A 16032-nucleotide genomic window follows, 5' to 3' on the forward strand; every position below is an offset into this window, starting at 1 on the left:
CCCCGAGCACCCTGCCCCCCAACACACGCACCCCCTTGGGCCTTTGCAGAGCGGGTGGAGAAGTTCCGCAGCTCCCTTCGGGACCGGTACCAGGCTGAGCCCGCAGGCCCGGAAGACATCCTGGTGGAGGTGGAGCTGGTGAGGGCGCGGCTGGAGAGGAGCATCAGCAAGAGCCAGGAGAGGGAGCTGGCCACCCCGGACTGGGCGGAGCGGCAGCCGGCCCGCGGGGGCCTGGCCGAGGTGCTGCTGGTGGCCGGGGCCCCCCCGCGNCCTGCCACTGCCTGGACCGCGCGGGGGACGCGTACCGCCTGCGGGACCTGCTCTTCTCCCTGGGCCCGGAGCCGCTGCCGGCGGACGAGGAGGTCTTCAGCTACATCTTGAGGAGGCCCGACCGGGTTCTGCTCATCCTCGACGGCTTCGAGGGCCTCGAAGGCCAAGACGGCCTCCTGCACGCTGCGTGTGCGCCCGCGTCCAGCGAGCCCCACTCGGTCCGCGGGCTGCTGGCGGGGCGCTTTNCCTGCTGCTCACGGCCCGGCCCCGGGGCCGCCTGGCCCAGAGCCTGAGCAAGGCCGACGCTCTGTTCGAGGTGACTGGCTTCTCGGCCGAGCAGGCGGAGACCTACCTGACGCGCTACTTAGAGCACGCAGGGGCCCCTGGGTGCCGGGAGAAAGCCCTGGAACGCCTCCGGCGGCAGCCCTTCCTCCTCAGCCACAGCCACAGCCCCACGTTGTGCCGGGCCGTGTCCCAGCTGTCCGAGGCCCTGCTGGCGCGGGGCGGCGAGGCGGAGCTGCCCTCCACGCTCACGGGCCTATACGTGGGCCTGCTGGGCCCTGCTGCCCGCGAGGGCCCCCCGGGGGCGCTGGCGGCGCTGGCCAGGCTGGCCTGGGAGCGGGGCCGCAGACACCGGGGCACCCTGCCCGACAGCCAGCTCCCGGCGGCGGACGTGAGGGCCTGGGCGGTGGCCAAGGGCCTGGTGCGGCCCAGCCCGGGGGCCGGGGACACGGAGCTGGCCTTCTCCAGCTTCCTGCTGCAGTGCTTCCTGGGGGCCGTGTGGCTGTCCCTGAGCAGCGACATCAAGGACAAGGAGCTGCCGCAGTACTTGGCCTTGACCCCGAGGAAGAAGAGGCCCTATGACAACTGGCTGGAGGGCGTGCCGCGCTTCCTGGCCGGGCTGTTGTTCCAGCCGCACGGCCGCTGCCTCGGGGCCCTGGTGGGGCCGGCGGCGGCCACCCTGGCGGCCAGGAAGCAGAAGGTGCTCAGCAGGTACCTGCGGCGGCTGCAGCCAGGGACGCTGCCGGCCGGGCGGCTGCTGGAGCTGCTCCACTGTGCCCGCGAGACTTTGGACACCGGGCTCTGGCAGCACGTGGTGCAGGGGCTCCCCGCCCACCTCTCCTTCCTGGGCACCCGGCTCACGCCCCCCAACGCCTATGTGCTGGGCAGCGCCTTGGAGGCGGCCGGCCGAGACTTCTCCCTGGACCTCTGCAGCACTGGCATTGACCCCTCTGGACTGGGGAGCCTCGTGGGACTCAGCTGCGTCACCCGTTTCAGGTGGGGGCCGGGGACGGGCGAGGGGGCTTCCGCTGATGGTTCTGGAGCTGTGCCCCGTGCTGGCTCTGTGGGGTCTCGTTTTGTACGCGCAATAGCCAGGCAGGGGCAGAGCGATTCCCTCCATTTTGAAGATGAGGAAGTCAAGGCTCAGAGATGGATAGCAGCTCTTGAAGAGCAGCCTGTTCGACCAATATTTGAAGGCCTGCCATGTGCCAGGCACTGGGCCACGTTTAGAATCCACGACTGGTCTGGGCTCAAATTTGTTTTCTTCTCTCTATCCCCTCATCGAGCCACCACTTTTGTCGTGGTTGGATTAAAGCCACAGCCACCCCTTGACCTCCCCGCCTCCGTGCCCTCCTTTTCCATTCCACTTTATATTCAACCATCAGAGCAATCTTCCCAGAACTCACATCTGATCATACTCCACCCCTTTGATTCCTTAACTTGGCTCCTTTAAATCCTTCAGTGATGTGTTTGATCACTTCAGCCTAAACTGCAGAGAATCTCTCCCACCGTCTGCCTAAAGATACATTACCCAAGCTGTAAGGTCTCGAATCTTGTAGTGGTTTAGCCACGATTTTAGCACTGAGCTTCCCGGTAGCCAAGGCAAAAGGTGAAATAAAACCACTGGGAGAGTGGAGAAAAAGGCGAAATCAATAAGAGCTGGAGGGGTCATGGGGGGCTTCCTGGAGGAAGTAGGGATGAACCTGAGGACAGCAAGTATCTGAATAGGTAGGAGGTCCCTTCATGGAGCTGCCCCTCCGTTATGGTCTAGCCCGGTCCTTGTACCTGGGTCTGAGGCCTTTCCTCCACAGGGCTGCGCTGAGTGACATGGTGGGGTTGTGGGAGTCTCTGCAGCAGCGTGGGGAGGCCAAGCTGCTCCGGGCGGTGGAGCAGAAGTTCACCATCGAGCCCTTCAAGGCCAAGTCCCTGAAGGATGTGGAAGATCTGGGCAACCTCGTACAGATACAGAGGTGAGGAGGATGGCGCGTGAGAGCGGCTCAGGACAGACAAAAGCCTGAGGACAGACAAAAGCCAGGACAGTTCTCAGCCAAAGCCAGCGAGAGAGAGTCCCTTTTAAGAGAGAGATGCGGAGATGCCTTCTCCATCTGGTAGCAGAATATCAGTGGCTACCTTTCTAGGCACCCCAGGCCCAGATCGTTCCCATTTTATGGATGGCAGAGCGCTGAGGTCCAGGGGGCAGAGGAAACAATGACAGAATGTTTTCTCATTCTGTCACCATCCATTGTTTGAGCACCTACTATGTGCTCTCCTGGCTGGGTATTGGTAAGCGCCTACCCTGAGGCTCTTTTCCACGAAACCTACAGTAATGCCTTCCTAATGTCCTATTCTGAGGGGTTTTTTCATGTTTATTTATTTATCAATTATGAGAGAGAGAGAGGGGGAGACAGAGGATCTCCCCTGGGCTCTGTGCTGACAGCCGAGAGCCCGATGCAGGGCTTGAACTTAGGAACTGTGAGATCATGATCTGAGCAGAAGTCAGACACTTAACCGACTCAGCCACCCAGGCATCCCCTCTGAGGTGTTTCTAACAGAGGACAACAATAGCCCCCAGGAAGGGAGACCTTCTGGGGAATTTGGGGACACGGAGGCAGGCATCTTGAGGTACTGAGGGGCTCAGTGACAGGCGAGGAGCCTGCTCCTTGTTAACCTTGCCCGCCTGCTCTCTCCAGGACAAGAAGTTCTTCAGAAGATACGGCCGGAGAACTCCCTGCGGTCCGGGATCTAAAGAAGCTGGAGTTCGCGTAAGCAAGGGAGCGAATCGTCTCGGGTGCCCACGAGGCATCTCAGATCTAGCATTAGCGGGGCCTGTGCCACCGGAATGGAGATGGGTCCCCCAGCTCGTTGCTTTCCTCTGGCCTCACCCCTCCGGACACCGGCATCCGGCATCTGGAGCCTGGCTGGTCGGGTCTGGGGCTGCAGTTTCTCGGGCGTGAAGCTATGTGGCCCATTTACTGGTGATCATGCTCCTTTCCGTTCATTCACTGGACAGATATACTCAACTGAGCTTGGCTGCTGTCCTCAATGCAGCTGCAGTCTAGTGTAAACAGACAATTATGACCCGCTGTGATCTGTGGCTGTGGCTCAGGGGCTGGGAGTACAGACTTGGGGGAAGGTCCAAGGGGCCTTTGCAAGGAAGGTGACTGAAGGCTTGAAGCTTGAGGACAGAGTAGGAACGAGCCAGGTCGGGAGGCCGTGCAGAATGCAGGTATTGTCACTATGTCCCCATTGTACAGATGAAAACATTGAGGCCTAGAGGGTGTCCACTCTCCAGAGTTACAAACGTCAGGTCATTCTGGCTCTTGATCCAACAGAGGCAGAAGCTAAATTCATGTGTGATCCTTTAGATCCTTGTAAGGGTCCTAAAACTCACCTCGAATGATTAGGAAGAAATTATTAAACACCTACAGTGTCCTCAATGCATGTTGGATGTGATCTGGGAGGTAGTCACGATCTTCCCCATGTTACAGGGGAGGAAACTGAGGCCTAAGGGAGGTTAAGCGACTTGCCCAAGGCCCCCGGCTGGCCAGCCACAAGCTGCCTGCCCCTCCAAGTCTTGCTCCCCTGCACCCCAGAAAAAGCCGAGCTTTTCTTGTTTTGAACAGAGACAAGGTGCCACATTTGTGCAGAGCTGGCAATGTTGCTGAAAAGAGGAAATGTATGAAAACAATCACCAAGGGCCCCTTCTGGCTTTGAAGTATTTTCAGCGTAAAAAGCCCCTAGTTCGAGGTTGAAACTGTGCTGTGGGGAACAAGAGCCGTGAAGTGGAACAGCCCAGAACCAGGAGACTAGCCACCTGGAGGCCAGAAGCCACGAGAAAGTTCTGAGGAAGGAAGGAAGGAAGGAAAGGACTATTTCGGGTGTGTGGCCGGCAGCCACGGTGCCAGGTAGCATGCAGGCCCCATCGGCCCGGAGATGAGGCCGCTTAGCTGCTCAGTGACCCTTCAGGGGCTCTGGGGGGGGACTCGGCCATTTACGTCTCCGCCCTTCAGTTTCCTGGGCTGCCTCCCTCCCTCCCTCCCTCCACTCCGGCCTTATGGCCTCCTTGCTGGCTTCCAACCTCCCCAGGCACCGTCCAGCCGCTGGGCCTTTGCACTGCCTGTGTCTTCTGCCCACAATGCTTTCCCCCAGGAATCTGCAACCCCCACACCCTGACTTTCTCATTTCCTCCTGGTTTCCGCCAAGCAGGGCCTTTTCACTCCCATGTGTCAAAGTACAGTTTCACCCCCCCTCACTGCCATACTTTCCTCTGTGTTACTTACTATCTCTGCACCAGATAATTTACCGGTTTCTTTGATTATCTGTCTTGCTCCCCCGGACTGTCATCTCCACGAGGGCCAGGAGTTTTGTCTGTTTTGTTCACGGCTCTCTCTGTGACAGGCTCTTACGGGCCTGGTACCCAGCAGACTCGTAATCGATATTTGATGCGTGAATTCCCTAATCCTTCCAACAAGCTCCTGAGACGGGGGCTGAGTCTGAGCAGACGGAGCCGGAGGTGAAGGGATTTGCCCACAAGGCCCCACGGGAGCCAAGCGGTATCGCCTGGAGTCCAAATCAGAATTTGGACTACTCTCACCTCGTGACCTTTTATTGAGGAAGGTTCCCAGACTTTGAGGTTTCAAAGATGGAGAATTTTTCAGGGTAAATCTGAGCGACTGCGTGGAGTCACCATCGTTTCTTCTTTATTAAGTGTGTTCATTCAAACAAGCAAACATTTTCTCTACAAATGAACATTTTAGGGGCACCTGGGTGGCTCAGTCAGTTAAGGGTCCAACTTTGGCTCAGGTCATGGTCTCACGGTTCGTGGGTTCAAGCCCTGAGTCGGGCTCTGTGCTGACAGCTCAGATTCTGTGTCTCCCTCTCTCTCTCTGCCTTTCCCCTACTCGTGCTCTCTCAGAAAATAAACATTTAAAAAAACAATTTAAAAAAGGAATGAACATTTTAGGACATTTCAGAATCAAAGACCTTTCTTCACATTGAGGACACTTAACCGTATTTTTTTTTTAATGTTTTTATTTATTTCTAGGAGAGAGAGAGACAGCGTGAGCAGGGGAGGGTCAGAGAGAGAGGGAGTCACAGACTGAAACAGGCTCCAGGCTCTGAGCAGGCAGTCAGCACAGAGCCCGACGCGGGGCTTGAACCCACAAACCGCGAGATCATGACCTAAGCGAAAGTCGGACGCTTAACCGACTAAGCCACCCAGGTGCCCCCACTTAATTGCATTTTAAAAGCAGAACAAAACAGCCATCTGGTGGCTCTATGTTTCTCATTCCTTGGAGGTCGGGCGTGGATGTTGAGCCAGGCTGTGAGACCTTGTGGGAATTAGGTAACCTCGCTGTGCCTCGGTTTCCCCATCTGTTACATGGGGTTAAGAAGCGCCTTTAGCTCAGTCCTTGTGCGGGTGAAATGAAACCTAATCTGAGTGAAGGACCCAGTGCGTGCCTGGCACGTAATAAGTACTCAACAAATGGTTTTATCTGTTAGTAAAATGTAACGGCAAATAAGTAAGCTGTGGTTTTTCAAGATGGGTGGGTCCTCAGGCCAGAGTGTGAGAACCATTTCCCCAGGCCAGGAGCCCAGCTGGCCTGTTGGGGGTGGGGGGCTTTGGAAAGAAAGGGATTGGGTGCCCCCGGGTGTGGGTCAGGGGAGGGAAGGCCCTGGGGAGGCAGGAAGGGGATGAGACCTCAGGCCTTCTGTGCTGTTTACACCCCACCCTGGCGCCAGATTAAGGGGCTATGGCTGCTTCAGGCTCTTACCTCTGCTCTTTGCCTCCTAGGCTGGGCCCCATCTCAGGCCCCCAGGCTTTTCCCAAACTGGTGAGGATCCTCGAGGCCTTCTCCTCCCTTCAGCATCTGGAGTGAGTATGGAGCCGGGTACCTCCCCTGCGACCTCTGGTTTCAATAACCCCAAAGCCTGGCCCTGAGGAAGGTGCGCGGAGAAGGGCTACCTCTGTCTGTCCCTCCCTCTCTCCTGCTGCCTCCTCGGTACGCCCGGCCGGCCCGGTGTGAATGGCCAGAGGCCCCCACTGTGGGGAAGCGAGGAGCGATGAGAATCCCCAGTAATAGAAAAAAGTGGAATCTTGTGAAACTCTTTTCCATCCTCGGTCTCACATACTGTTCCCGGCATCCCCACGGGGAGGCAGTTGTCGGGGAACAGGAACCCCTTGCACAGCTGTGGTCTCAAGAGGTTAAGGAAGCTGCCAAAGCTCAGGNCTTCCCTGGAGAGTCAGAAGCTTGTCCCCTGGTTGGCCAGCTGGCACACACCCCCCTCCCTGGGCATGAAGACCCACTCTCAAAAGTCTGCCTGTGGCGTGTCCAAGGAGGGGTGGGGGGTGGGAGGGGGCTACTGGCTGATGGCCCCTCCCTCTGATGCCACCTGCAGCCTGGACTCGCTGAGCGAGAACAAGATCGGGGATGAGGGTGTCGAGCTGTTGTCGGCCACCTTCCCGCAGCTGAAGGCCCTGGAGACCCTCAAGTGAGTGCTGGGTCTGCCCTTCCTGCTGCGTGTGGCTTTCATGCTCTTTCTCTCCACCCAGCCATTCGGTCATTCACTCGCTCCCGGATGCCATCATGTGTGTGCTCAGGCGTGTGCTGATTTAATCAGCAAATGCCGCAGGAGCACCTACTATGTGTAGGCCCCATTGGAGGTCCTGGACACCCCGCTTCCCAAAGCCCCTGACCTCAGAGGTCTCCTCGTAATCAAGTGAGCAAACAAATCCCTCATTATGAAGTGCAGTGATGAACCTAATTCATGTGTAGGGAGGGAAAATGTTAGGGGGGAGGGGGCGGTGAGAGAGGAAAAACAGACTAAGATCTGTCACCAAAACATTACCAAAATAGCGAATCTTTATTTTAATTAATTTTTTAATGTGTATTTATTTGGGGGGGGGGAGTTGGGAGGGACAGAGAGGTGGGGGAACAGAGGATCCGAAGCAGGCTCCGCTAACAGCAGAGAGCCTGATGTGGGGCTCCAACTCACCAACCATGAGATCATGACCTGAGCTGAAGTCAGATGCTTAACCAGCTGGGTCACCCAGGCGCCCCATAAATATTAATTTTAAAAAAAAAACCGTCCTGGGTTTTGGGAAGTGGATGGATACAGTGTAGGGGAATCCACATGGTTGTTTACTGGAACTGTCATCCAAGTGGATCCACACTCCGCCTAGGAAGACCCGGGACAGCCTCAGGACTCACTACCGGGTTTCCTTGGATGTAGGGACACGGAGACTTCCCGAGTTATTTATAGGATTCTAGGTAACACTGTGGGGAAGCTGGATCTCCTCCCTGCCCCTCCCCTCCTCCCCTCCCTGCCCTACCTTTTCTTTCTGTCGCTTCCTCCCCCACTTAAATACTGAGCACCTGTTATGTCACTTGCACTGTTGGCCCAGGGATCAGTAATGAACAGAACAGACCCGCCAGTAAACTGAATGAACACTTGCTCACTTCCTGTGTGGAGCTGTGGGCGAAGGGGAGAGGATGGTCTCAAACCCTACAACAGGTGTGGGGGGAGTGTGATCTCTCTCTCCTTCCATCCGCGCCCCCCCCTTCCCACTCAGCCACAGGACGGGACACTATCCCTTTATTGATTGATTAAGAGCACACATTGTCCCCAGCGCTGTCCGCAGCCTGTTCCGCATGACGGTCCTCGAGGTAGATGGACATGTGTTCGGGGCTCGGGGCCACCCTGTGAGGCACCCGCGGGAAGGGGCGTGCAAGCCTGGCCCTGAGCCCCGCCTGTCCCCACAGCTTGTCCCAGAATAACATCACCGACGCTGGCGCCTGCAAGCTCGCCGAGGCCCTGCCCTCGCTGGCCGCGTCCCTCCTCAGGCTGAGGTGAGTGGGGCCCCTGAGCTGGCCAGCTGGGGGAGGGCCGGAATTCCTGCTTGCGTTGCTGTGCAGCTAGGTGCTGCGGGGTCGCCCGAATGTCCATATGAACACAGCCCCCGCAGCGGGGTCAGGCCACCGCCCCCAACAAGTGGACCGCAGGTCCTGGGGGAAAGAGCACCTGGCCAACCGGACAAACGGCTGACTCATGCAGAGAATGTTTGCTCATCTGGGAAAGGGGTACCATCCCAACGGCCTATGGGCAGCGCTTGGCGAAGTGCCTGGCTGTGGTGCACAATCAACACTAGTCCTTTCTCCCCAGGGGCTGGCAAGTCTGAGCCTTTGCTGGGCTCCCCGGGGTGCCGGTTTCTAGAAGGCAGCCTTGGCTGGCTCTTGAGGCGCACACAGTGCCTGCACTGCCACCTTCTGGTGGACCGTGGCATAGCACCACTTGCTTTTGATTACTTCCCGCCTGGCTCCCTGATGGCCCCGGGAGTTAGAAGGGGTGGGGGGTGGGGTGGGGTGGGGCTTGAACCAGAGCCCCAGTCATTCAGCCTTGCCATCTCTCTCCTCTCTCAACAGGCTGGGAGGAGCTTCCGGCTCCTTCTTCAGCCCTCACCACCTGCCTAAGAGAGCCACAGTCATATTCCCAGGGGAGATGGTATCTGGTTCATCTAGTTATTGACACGTCCGTTCTTTATCCTTCCAGCCAGTGTTGCCATGTGCAGCTGTTTTAGTTGTGTATTGTGCAACTTGTAGTCTATGGGACTGGCCCTTCCTAGAGTTGTGCAGAGCATCTAATTACCTCTGATATCAACCACGGGTCAGAACTTCCGCTAGGAACTAGAGATACACTTATGAACAAAGCAGATATGGCTCTTGCCCTCAGGCTTTATGCATAATCAGTAAGTCAGCATATGTACAAATAAAATATTTTAAAATGGTGACTCATGCTGGGAAGGGAACAAACAAGAGCCGGAGAGGGTACAATGGGAGTAGTGAATTCAACCCAGGAGGTCAGGAGACCCTTCCCTTTCTGTGGGAAGCGCTCAGGGAAAAGCATTCCAGAAGGAGGGAACAGAAGATGCAAAGGACTTGAGGTAGGAAAGAGTTCGAGTCTTTGCCAAAAGGGCCACTGTGACTGGCTGCAGGGAATGAGGGACAGAGGGGGGGCGATGAGGTGCGAGGGGTAGGGGAGGCCAGACTGTGCAGGGAGGCCCTCGGAGGTCAGAAGCGGGCTTTTGGTGGGGCACAGAGGGGCAATCTCTGCTCTGACCGCCACTTTATGAAACCTCATACTTTATGCAATCTAAGATGCCATCCACTGTAAGACACCATTTAGAGGACAAGACACCGCTAATTAAACATTGATTATCAAACACATCCTGATCTCAGTGATATTCAGATATGAACCTGCACATCTTGGCATCAGTGAAATATGGGAAGGATCCTCTGTCTTTGGGCAGACGGGGAATCTCCTGGGTCCTAAGACCCACCCCAGGAAGAAACTGCAAAGCCTCCGCCTGTTTCCTCCCCCGCTACCTGGCCACGCTGTGACATCTGGGGATGCTGGAGCTTAGCCTGAATCCACTTTGCTGCAGTGTAGACCTGCTGCTTTTACATGCATCTCTGCGGTCTGGCCCTGAGGCCGAGTCATGGCAAAGGCATGGCCTTGAAATGAGAACCAAGGCAGACCTGGCTTGTTAAAAAAACGACTGTTGATGAGTGTACAGCTTCTGTTGTCACCGGGGACACCTGTCGTGTTGTTTACCAGCTGGGGGCACGCCCCAGAAACCCGAGCTGGCCCAGTGGGTCTGAGTTTTCCTGTCCGCTATGATCCCCAGAGCTAGTCACGCCATCCACGGTAACTCACATCACCCTCAGCGCCCCCAGCCCTAGACATAGTAATAACCACAGCTAGTATCAAGTTCATTCCAACCGCCCGTCCTGTTCTGGGTATTGTAGCATCAACCACTCATTTATGCCTCCCCACAATTACTCATTTCTGTTTTATGGAGGAGCAAATTGAGTCACAGAGGAGTTAAGTCATTTGCCAAAGGTCACACAGGCAGCAAGCCCCGAAGCTGGGATTTGACCTTGGGAAGTCTCAGCCAGGAAGCTACTTCCACTAAAATCCTGTGTTGCTTCTCTGGACTCACAGTGTGACTCCGGAGGAGGAGCCTCAGCTCTCTGGGCCTCAGTTTGCTCCTCCGTAAAATGGGGCAGAAATCTGGCTGGGGGTGGATCCCCATGGGCTCTGACCTCACGGCACTCTCCCCCCCTGCCCTGCCCTCTGTTTCTGGCAGCCTGTATAATAACTGCATCTGTGACACGGGAGCCGAGAGCCTGGCACACGCGCTTCCAGACATGGTGTCTCTAAGGGTTTTGGAGTGAGTACGGAAGCCTGGGCAGTGGGTGGCGGGTCCAGGGTTTGGGGGGCGGGGCTGCGGGCTGAGGTCTGGTTGTTGGGATCCTGGAGGTCTGGGGCTGGATGGCCCTGACCGAGGGCCAGGCCCTAGGACAGGTTTCTCTCCCCAGTGTCCAGTATAACAAGTTCACAGCCGCAGGGGCCCAGCAGCTGGCCGCCAGCCTGAGAAAGTGCCCTCACATGGAGACGCTGGAGTAAGTATCAGGCCCAGGCGGGCAGAGAGCCCCCAGCCCTCCTGTGGGCCCTGAGCTCAAATCCCACTGTGGCCCTCAGTGGGACCTGGCCTCAGTCTCTTTGTCTGTAAAATGGGAGTGATACAATATTTACCCTCAAGCAGCTTTTTGAGGTTTAAATTAACCTAGGTGTATAAAGCACTTAGAACAGTGCCTGGTACCTGAAAATGCTAAATGCATTCGGGTGAACGTTATGAAGCCATTCGTATTCTATTATTTTGGACCTGGAAAATGGGGCAGTTTGGTTCAAACTTATGTAATGTTTTGTCACCATGGTGTCTGATGTCCAGTATCAGTACTTTATGCTTTTCCAAGGCACTTAAGCTACATAATCACTCCGATCTTCTAGGGTAGATCCTAAAAGACCCATTTTACAGATGAGGAGAATGAGGTCCAGAGAAGCTAACTGACCTTTTTGGGGTCACACCGCAAGTAGGTAGCAGAACCAGGTGTAAAGAAAGGGGTCTCAGGGCTCCTAGACATCTGCTGTCCCCACGCCCTCTCGCATGTCTGGTTCTGCCGGGTGGGAAGTCTCCCAGCGTCTAGGCTGGGTGGCAGGAGGGAATTGGGGGCGGCTTGCAGAGGGGACTCCAGGCCCCCGTCTCTGCTCTAACCGGGCCCCTGCCTGCCATGCCCCTGCAGGATGTGGACGCCCACCATCCCGTTCGGCGTCCATGAACACCTGCAGCAGCTGGACCCGCGGATCAGCCTCAAGTGATCCCCGCGATGCCCGGGACAAAGTGACTGAGGTGCGCTTGGGCGGGGAAAGCTGCTGCTGGGATCAGTGTGCTGTGACGTCAGTCAGGATCCCTAGAAGGGACGACAGGGGTGGCAGGGGGGAGCTCTACCCCGCACCACCTGGGGCCTCCCCCTGCAATTGGTGGAGGGGTCTTTAAAGGCTTTGGGGACTTGGGCTCAGAGCACCCTCCCTGTGGCCAGGCGTGGGGAGGCGCGGGGAGGCAGGGGCAGGGCGTGGGGGCAGCAGTCCACGGCCCACAGCCCTGAGCGTTGACAAGAGTTTCTGGGGGTCCCCAAGCCACCCCGGCTGCTTCAGCCTGCTGGCTGTCCTGCAATGTCTTCACAGGCATTTGGTCTACAAGTTTTTGTGCAAATGACTGTCCCCTCACTTCTGCGCTCCCCCAAGCTGTGATGTCCCCCTCCTCCATCTCCACCTTGTCCCCACTCTTTTTTAAAAAAAAATTTTAATGGTTTATTTGTTTTTGAGAGACAGAGAGAGAGAGAGACAACGTGAGCAGGGGAGGGTCAGAGAGNATCACCCAAAATGGAAGAAGGAGGCAGAGACAGAAACGGGGACAGGGGACAGACCACAGAGAGAAGCATTCTTTTTAAAACCCAGCTCTGCCCCTCCACCCACTCCCCCCCCCCGCCCCCCNGCGGGGCTCAAACTCATGAGCTGTGAGCTCATGACCTGAGCCAAAGTCGGACATTTAACCGACTGAGCCGCCCAGGTGCCCCCTCAATCTTGACAGCACCCTACCCAGGGTCAAGCTGCTCCCCCAAGCTTTCTGACCTACTCCTTCTGGCCTCTCACAGCACGTTCTCTGAGGACGCTGACCACGCGGGACCTTGAACTGGTGGTCTGTGGACACAGTTCTTCTCGGGCCACCGCCTGTGAGCCTCAGCATTGTGGCGCCCAGCCCTGCCGGCTCAGGGCCGGCCCCCACCCAGCTGTGGGAAGGCCCGTGGCCTGCTCTGCGGACGGACCCAGGCCCGGCTCCAGGCTACCGAGGGGCCCAGGTTGATGCCTGTCCTGACAGATGGGGGCGGGACTGGTGGTGGCCGCCGTCCACCCAGGAGCCCTGAGGCGTTCCCTGCAGGACGCTCCCGGCAGCCATGGCCAGGCCGGAGGAGGCGGCCACGTCTGCCTCCCCAGGTGCCCGTCAGCCTAGGGAGAAGTCACTTCTCTGCGCTGCTCTCCTACCTTGGCGGGTCCCAGCGGCCAGCCCCGCCTGCCGAACGCCCTGTGACAGGCCGGGGTTCTGTGCAGCTGCTTTCTGTCTGCCGGACTCACTGTTTTGCACTAACTTTGTCGAGGCCAAAGCTCGGCCTGGCCAGACACACTGGACTTGAGCTGGAAAGAGCTGACCGTGCACTAATGGTGGGGGGAGGGGGCTGGGCTGGAACCACACCTCCTGCCTCTTGGCCTTCATTATTTGGGTCATTTTTTTCACTACAGTATAAAGGGCTTGTTTCATCTCATGGGCGTGCCCATGGCTTGAGTTTATACCATGATCGCCGTTTCGGGGTGCCCACTGTTCGGTCGTCTGAATGCATCACAAACTACCCCAAAATGCAGCGGGTGAAAACAGCACACATGTTTACTCTGCTCACACGTCTGTCCTGTGGGCTGGGCTGGGGGGGGTGCACAGCTCAGTGCCAGCTGGGCCAGCTTGGAGACTGAGGCGGCAGCATTTGAAGGCCTGGGCACTCCGTGCTGGCTGGGGGGCGGGGGTGCGGNTGGGGATCAGTAAGGTTGGGGCCCCATCAGCCTGACAGAGCTGATGTTTTTCTCTGCCCTCTGCTGGGAGCCCTTCCTCAGTCAGCCTGCACTCCTGCCTTGGCCGCGGTGAGCCTGGAAGGGACTGGAAGCTTTGCCGTCTACACAGAGTGCTGCCAGCTGGGCTCCTGTTGCTTTTTTTGCGGGAGTGTGACCCGCTTGGTCGCAAGTCCTGATTCAGGATAAGCCTGCTTTCTTCTGGTGGCAGTGGGAGCCTGTGTGTTCAGCCTGGGGCCCAACTCTCTGTTTCTCACTGTTGGGGGAGGCAGGCGGGAGTCAGGAAGGTCGGAGGGATTCGGTCCTTGCAAAGAGGTGGATGCCTTTTTTTCTCGGCCCAGCTGCAGAGAACACGGGGCGTTGGTTTTTTGTTTCCTTTTAATTTTTAATGTTTTTTTTTTAGCTTATTTTTGAGAGAGAGGGTGAGAGCAGGGGAGGGACAGAGACGGGGGAGACAAAGGATCCTACGCACGATCTGTGCTGATGCAGGGGCTTGGGCTCACGAACTGTGAATCATGGCCTGAGCAGAAGTCGGGTGCTCAACCGGCTGAACTGCCCAGGCATCCCCAGGGTTGGGTTTTAAATAGCTTGGGGATCACTTCTCTGGGGGTCCTGGCCTTTGTGGATTGTGTGCCGTCCAGGGGCTCCCATTTGTGCAGCCACAGGGGTGAGCACTGAGCCAGCCCCCCAACCCCCAACCAAGTGCAGGGGTCCTAACTGGCACCCTTCAGCTGGGCGGGGAGGGCACCGTCATACCCACGGCTTTCCGTCTGTTCAGAGATGACACAACTCCCGTCAGAGGCTGTGATTATTCGCCATTCGAACTTGAATGACAGCTGCCATTGATTAAATGAGCTGACCCACGTGAAGTGCTTATCACTGCGCCAGGGATATAGGAAGTGTTCAATAAATATCAGGAGCCATCACTTTGCAATAGTACTATGTGAAACCCTTCCTGCTCAAAGGGACCAAGGTCTACGGCCAGCAGCACAGACCCCAGGGCTAGACTGCTTGGGCTCAGTGCCCAGCTCACCACTTGTGCAGATTACTTCTCTGTGCCTCAGCCTCATCATATGAAAAATGGGCCTAATTACTGTATCTTCTTCATGGGGTTATGCAGAGATCCTGTGAGCTAATAGGCTGAACACAAGAGCTCAATACTCACTAGTTGTCCCTATTACGTAGGAATGTGTATTTTGTTCCTGCCTCTGCCTGGAATGTTCCTCCAGGCTCTTCATAAGGGACAACTTCTGATCCCGTAGGACTCAGTTTAAAGGACAGCAGCTGTGCAGGAAAGGCCGACCAGACCACCCTATTCAATAGACAGCCTCACGCCCACTCTCTAAAATGGTCTCTAGTTTCTTTTTGGCAGATATTTATTGTGTTGTCTGCTATTGTTCTGGGATATGAGCTCCAGTAAGGCAGGTCCCCTGTCTGCTTTGTTTATTGCTCTGTCCTCTGTACCCAGCAAGGTGCCTGAACATAGTTAAGTGCTCAATAAATGTTTGTGGAATGAATGATCCTCACCGCTTTGCTTTATACATTCTGCAAATATGTGCTAAGGACACGGTGGTGTACTCCGTAAAGTGCTCAAGGTTCCTGCTCTGGGAAGTCTTGTATCTAGTCAATTAAAAAAACTCCCTGGGTAGGGCTGCCTGGTGTGGTTGGGTGGTCTGTGCACTGCACAAAGGCACCTGGACGAGGGGGCATGTGGGGGCTGTGAGCCAATGTGGGCTCTGCTTGCCAAAAGCTGCGAGTCCTAATGCGGAGCTGTGACAGCCCAGTGGGGCACCTTTGTAATGAGCACCAAGTCATCTTAGGAGGTATGTAAATTACTGTCCCCATTTCAAGGAGGTGACTTGCCTAAGGCCACGCCCCTCTAGAGGAGGGAGTCAGGATGCAAACTTGCCTTCTCGGTTTCCGGTTTCCCAGGGGGAGTCGGGTGCCCACAGGCACCGGCACAGCGTGCTAGAGCTGCTCTCCGGGCACCATTTGCTGGGTGGGAGAAGCGACAGCCGGGGGAGCCAGGGCATCTGTCTGGAGTCAGGCTGTACGTTGACCGGGGATTCCATGGTTTGCTGCATCTTTTGCATAAATCCTCAGCTCTCCCCTCAGGCCTCTCTCCCAACAAAACCATCTCCCTTCGCACCCTCACCTCTCTCCTTGGGCCCCTCCAATCTGTCCCGTCCACCTTCCCTGGCGCCCGTTCTCAGAAGCTCCGGGAGACAGGGGGCGCCGCAGCTGCCTTTTCCCCCTGAGGTCTGTGGGGGGCGGGGCCTGACCCTCCCTCACCTGTGTCCTCACCCACACAATGGAGCCAAAGGCAGTACCTTTGACACGCTGTGCACGTGACGGTGCCTCCTCCTTCCCTCCCTCGCGGGTTCCCTCGTCCCTAACAGAGGTCTCCCGCTGGACTCTGGGACGGGGCCACCATGCCCTGCAGGCTGGCCCCGGCCCCTCGAC

The 16032-nt window shown here is 56.9% G+C and overlaps 1 protein-coding gene across 1 annotated transcript in view; it reads left to right on the forward strand.

Moving 5' to 3' along the window:
• The window catches only part of CIITA (class II major histocompatibility complex transactivator), a 38723-nt gene extending 25449 nt beyond the window's left edge, over positions 1-13274 (forward strand). Inside the window, 12 exon segments of the mRNA XM_077773314.1 lie at positions 50-268; positions 271-513; positions 516-1548; positions 2364-2522; positions 3243-3314; positions 6347-6427; positions 6952-7044; positions 8316-8402; positions 10700-10783; positions 10932-11015; positions 11697-11803; positions 12609-13274. Of these exon segments, the coding sequence (XP_077629440.1) occupies positions 50-268; positions 271-513; positions 516-1548; positions 2364-2522; positions 3243-3314; positions 6347-6427; positions 6952-7044; positions 8316-8402; positions 10700-10783; positions 10932-11015; positions 11697-11772 (2231 nt within the window). The 3' untranslated portion in view covers positions 11773-11803; positions 12609-13274.
• Positions 13275-16032: the final 2758 nt, after the last annotated feature.

This window comes from Crocuta crocuta, unplaced genomic scaffold (assembly GCF_008692635.1).
Source record: "Crocuta crocuta isolate KB4526 unplaced genomic scaffold, BGI_CrCroc_1.0 scaffold16, whole genome shotgun sequence".
In the NCBI taxonomy this organism is placed as follows: Eukaryota; Metazoa; Chordata; class Mammalia; order Carnivora; family Hyaenidae; genus Crocuta; species Crocuta crocuta.